This window comes from Microtus ochrogaster, linkage group LG2, assembly GCF_000317375.1.
Source record: "Microtus ochrogaster isolate Prairie Vole_2 linkage group LG2, MicOch1.0, whole genome shotgun sequence".
In the NCBI taxonomy this organism is placed as follows: Eukaryota; Metazoa; Chordata; class Mammalia; order Rodentia; family Cricetidae; genus Microtus; species Microtus ochrogaster.
This window is the reverse complement of record NC_022028.1, coordinates 21,310,058-21,315,241: the sequence shown is the minus strand read 5'-3', so window position 1 is coordinate 21,315,241 and position 5,184 is coordinate 21,310,058. Positions and strand designations below refer to the sequence as shown.

The 5,184-nt window shown below is 41.1% G+C and overlaps 1 protein-coding gene across 1 annotated transcript in view; it reads left to right on the top strand.

The window, feature by feature from the left end:
* Window positions 1-5,184, top strand: part of Uggt1 (UDP-glucose glycoprotein glucosyltransferase 1) — a 119,339-nt gene that overhangs the window by 60,145 nt on the left and 54,010 nt on the right. Inside the window, exons 18-19 of the mRNA XM_013351007.1 lie at window positions 2,180-2,344; window positions 4,828-4,948. Of these exons, the coding sequence (XP_013206461.1) occupies window positions 2,180-2,344; window positions 4,828-4,948 (286 nt within the window). The remainder of the gene's footprint in view (window positions 1-2,179; window positions 2,345-4,827; window positions 4,949-5,184) is intronic.

The following is a 5,184-nucleotide window of genomic DNA, read 5'->3' as shown; positions in this document are numbered from 1 at the left end:
ATGTGGTTGCTGGGAATTGAACTCAGGACCTTTGGTAGGGCAGGCAATGCTCTTAACCTCTGAGCCATCTCTTCAGCCCAATAGTACTTATTTTTTAACTTGCATGTTAACTTTTAAATTGGAAAACAATTACTTTTTCAATATAGTAGTTGTACTTCTATGAAGTATGTTTTGGATAAAACCTATTGGAAGTATAGAACCAGAAGGTGGTGTATGGCACAATATGACTTTACATCATTGTTCAGGCTCCAAACGTGTCTGTTAACTAGCCAACTATGGAGGTGCACACCTTTAATCCCAGAGCTCTGGGGGCAGAAGCAGGTAGATCTCTGAGTTTGAGACCTGCCTGGTCTACAGAGCAAATTTCAGGAGAGCCAGAGTTGTTACACAGAGAAACCCTGTCTCAAAAAACAATAAAATAAAACAAAAAAGGAAAGAAATGTAATAACCAGAGTCAGTGAGATTGCTTGCTGGTACAGATGCTTACTATATAAGCCTGGCAACCTGAATTTAAGCCTCCAAACTCATGTGAAGGTGAAAGAAGAGAAAACTTCAGCTTTTTGGGGGGTGACATAAAACCAAGTACTTTGTTTGTACATATTTACATACCTACAACCAAAACAATGTTGATTCTTACACTGTGAGAATATTAGAAAACACTTGCTGTACTTTGGGTTTGTAGAAAGTGCTATAAAAGTTAATAGCCAAAACTTAGTAGGGCAAGGTAAGAATGTGAGAACCAGTTCCCTTTTACAGCCCAACCTCGTGTGCCAAGGTGTGGAAAGAATCCCTCTGTCTGCTGATTGGTGTTGAGTCCTTGAGGCAGGTTGGAGTGGGCTCCCAGCCTGGGACAGAAGCTGCAGTCACAGGGAGCCAACAGATCTATCTCTGGCAATTCTTGAAAGCAGTTTTGCTTCTCTAGTGAGCAGCCTGGCTTAGGAGCTGATTGCTGAGCTCTTTAGTTTCTTCCACTGAAGAAGGCAGAAGCAGCTGGAGCTGGGCTCAGAAATCTGCCTTCCCTTCCTCAATTGTTGCCCAAATTTAAAGAAATGTGTGGCTGAATATCAGTGTGCATTAGGTGGAAAAAGTAGGACTAATCAGGGAAGAGCTGTAAATGTGGGTGAGTGGGGGACAGAACCCTGAGCCTGAGAAGTTGCTCAGAGTTCTCAGGCCCTGCAAGTCTCTTGTCTCTGCAGAGGTGAGGAAACTTGAAGCAAGTTTCTGTGTATTCCCAATTGCTGCAGTGACCTTTGCAGCAACTTGCTGTTCTCTGCTTTATTCAGGCAGCCCATTTTGCTCAGCTCTTGTTTCTTTTGCAGCTACCACTGTGTTACCAGTTTCCAGGGGCTCTTTTATCCTCTGGACTTGAGCCTGCTGGTTGCCACTGTATTGGGCTGGTGAAGAGTCTACTCCCAACAATTGCAGAAAGTTTGTTGTACAATGAGCATTGTATACATGATGCAGTTTTAGAAGCCTGGAGGACTGTTCACACACATAAACAGACATATACACATTCCCTAGTCTGTAAAGTTTTTGTTTCTTATAGTTCAATAATTTAATTTCACATTTACTAAGTAAGATTTTTAACTATGATACCACGTTTTTTTAAATTAACTTAGGTAGTATCTGTTTTTCATACTGCTTAAAAAAGAAAAAAATATCTTTAGTCATTTCTTTGCTCTAGTCTGTTATTTTTTAAAAAAGATTTATTTATTTGTGTGTGTGTGTGTATTTGTGAATATATGTGCTCCATTTGTGTGCCAGAGACCACTGAGGCCAGTGGAGGACGTCTGACTCATAGGAACTGCAGTTATAGGCAGTGAGCCACCATGTGGGTTCTGCGAACAGAGCCCAGGTGCTCTGCAAGGGGAGCAAGTGCTCTTAATGACCGAGTCATCTCTTTAGCCCTTCTTTTGTTCTTTTCAAAAAATTATTTTCATTTATTATTATTGTGTACACACATATGGAGGGACGACAACTTTGTAGAGTCTGTTACATGGGTTCTGGAGATCAAACTCAGGTCTTACAAGGCAAGTTTCTTTACCTACTAAGTCATCTTGCCTGCCCTGTTAACTTTTTTATTTTTTTTTTTAATTTAAGCAGGCATGTAAGAAACTGTTTTGTTCTGTGTGTATCATGAGGGGGAACATGTGCTTTCTTTTTGTCCTTTGTTTTCTAGGAAGCGAGAGGCTACTATGAGCAGATTGGTGTTGGTCCCCTGCCCGTTGTCTTGTTCAATGGCATGCCCTTTGAAAAGGAACATTTGGATCCTGACGAGTTGGAAACCATTACAATGCACAAGATCTTGGAGACCACGTCCTTCTTCCAAAGGGTGGTATATTTGGTGAGTGATATTTTCAGGACAACTTTGAAAGCAAGTGGTTTATATTTTGTATATTATTCTTCTTTTTTAAAGATTTGTTTGTTAGGTATACAGTGTTATGCCTGCATGTGTGCCTGCACACCAGAAGAGGGCTCCAGGTCTCATTACAGATGGTTGTGAGCACCATGTGGTTGCTGGGAATTGAACTCAGGACCCTGGAAGAGCAGCCAATGCTCTTATGAGCCATCTCTCCAGGCCCACTTTGTAGCTTCTTTAGTCAGTAGTAAAATTCTGTGTTATGCCTTCCGTGGTGACACATGGCTTTAGTCTTAGTTCTCAGGAGGAGGCAGGTGGATCTCTGTGAGTTCTAAGCCAAAAAAAAAAAAAAAAAAAATCCAAGATAAAATTGGACCTAGAGAAGCTATTAGCTTTATATCCTCTTTTATAACGTGAATCCATTACCTCTGTGGTGGTTTGAATGAGAATAACCCTAATAGGTGTGTACATTGAAAACTTGGCCATTAGTTGGTGAAACTATTGGAAGGATTAGGATATGTGGAATGGGTATTGGAAGAGGAGTGTCCCTGGGAGGGTGGACTTTGAGAGTTCAGAAGCCCACTCCATCTTCCCAGTTATTTCTCCTTGCCTCCTACTGCTCCAGTGCCGGGCTTTTTGCCTGTTGCCATGCTCCAGCCCTGAAAATCATGAACTCTAATCCTCTGGAACCGTGAACCCTAAATTAAACATTTTCTTTTATAAGTTTGCCTTGGTCATGGTGTTTTGTCATAGAAATAAAAAAGTAGCTAAACACCTGACTTAGAGTGAAAGATACAGAGCATGAAATCTTGCCACTTTCAGTGTTCAGTGAACTGGCATTTTCTTCAGTCACAGTTTTTTTTGTCCCTTTTTTTTCTTTTATTTATTTTTTATTTATTAAGGATTTCTGCCTCCTCCCCACCACCGCCTCCCATTTCCCTCCCCCTCTCCCGATCAAGTCCCTCTCCCTCATCAGCTTGAAGAGCAATCAGGGTTCCAGTCATAGTTTTATGCAACCCTTGCCACTATCCTGTAGATCTTTTCCAACCGACTTTTACATTTTTTACTTATTATCATTTTGTGTGTGCATTCATGTGTGTGTGTGTAAGTGTGTATGTATGTGTTCACTTTTATCACTCACCTCTCAGCTGCTGTTTAGAGGCTTTCTGTCTATCCCTTGCTCTCTTGCCTAATCCTGCAGTGAATCCTGCAGTGCTGGGGACTGAAACCAGAGCTTTGTGCATGCCAGCAAGCACTCTGCCATCAGACCTACGCCTCCAATCCTCTACGCTCTTGATAATGTCCTTTGATGCGTGAAAGTTCCCATTCTGATGGACTTTATTCTTTCATTTTGTTTTTGTGCTCTTCATTGTTTTATCCAAGAAAGCACTGCTAAGTCATTGTCCAGCTATTATTAAATTTTTCTTTAGTGTTTTCTTCTAAGACTTTTATGATTGCAAATCTTTAGGGTAAATCTTTGACCTATTTTGAGTTAATTTACAATTGTTCCAATTATTATTATTGTTTGGATAAGTACATGCCACAACAAGTGTGTGGAAGTCAAAGGACAACTGTGGAGTTTAGATCTTTCCACCTTCACATGGGATATCAAACTCAGGCTGACAGGTTGGCCCAGCAAGTTCCTGGTTCACTGAGCCATCTCACCAGCCCTGATAATTATTTTCGAGATAGAGTCTCACTGGCTGGCCTAGAACTTGCTAGATAGCCCAGCTCGACCTTGAACTCACAGAGATCCACCTTCCCCTGAGTGTTGGGGTTAACCGTGTATACCCAGTCTCTGAAGACTTTTGTATGACTATATTGATATTTAGAACAAATCTATTTATTTTAAAATTTTATTTCTGGCTGAGCAGTGGTGGTGCACACCTTTAGTCCAAGTACTTATAAGGCCAGAGGCAGGCAGATCTCTGTAAGTTCTAGGCCAGCCTGGACTATAGAGCAAGTTTCAGGATAGCCAGGCCTACACAGAGAAATTGTTTTGAAAAGCCAAAAATAAATATTTTCTGACCTTTTAAACAAATGATACTGAAAAAACTCTGTATCCACTTAACTGCAGAGCAAAAGTTGACCCTTACTTTATACTTCATATAAAAATGAATTCAAGGGCTGGCAAAATGGCTCAATGAGTCAGGAGCTTGCTGGGCCAGTCTAGCAATCTGAGTTTGATTCCCTAGAACCTTTGGAAAGGTAGAAAGAGAGAAGTGACTCCATGGAGTGGTTGTGGACCTCCTACCATGGGAAAGCTGACTTAACTTTCTTGTTCCTGAGCCCTGTCTTTCTATGAATGTCCCCATCACCTCTGTGTGGTGATGAAGTTCGAGATACTGTGTGTACGCAACCACACTATAGCAAACTGTTTCAAAGCTATGAACGCTTTATTTCTAGTGAATTATTATTGCTGATACTCCTATGACATTCCTGCCCCTGCTGTTTCTTTTTTCTTACAGGGTGAACTGCCACATGATCAAGATGTGGTAGAATATATCATGAATCAACCAAATGTTGTTCCACGAATCAATTCTCGGATTTTGACCACTAAACGAGAGTATCTGGATCTAACAGCCAGCAGTAAGGAGCATTTCAGTAACGACTCTTAGCTTCTGTTTGTTAGATTATAATGCTGAGATGGTAGACCACAATTATGATATATGCTTCCGAACTCATAGGAAATTCCTTATAAAAAAGATAAATTCTCGGGCAGGGGAGAAGGCTCAGTGATTAAAAATGCTTGCTGCTTTTGCAGAAGACTGGGGTGTGTGAGATCCAGCTCCCTCTGCTGACCTCCAAAGGCACAGACACATACG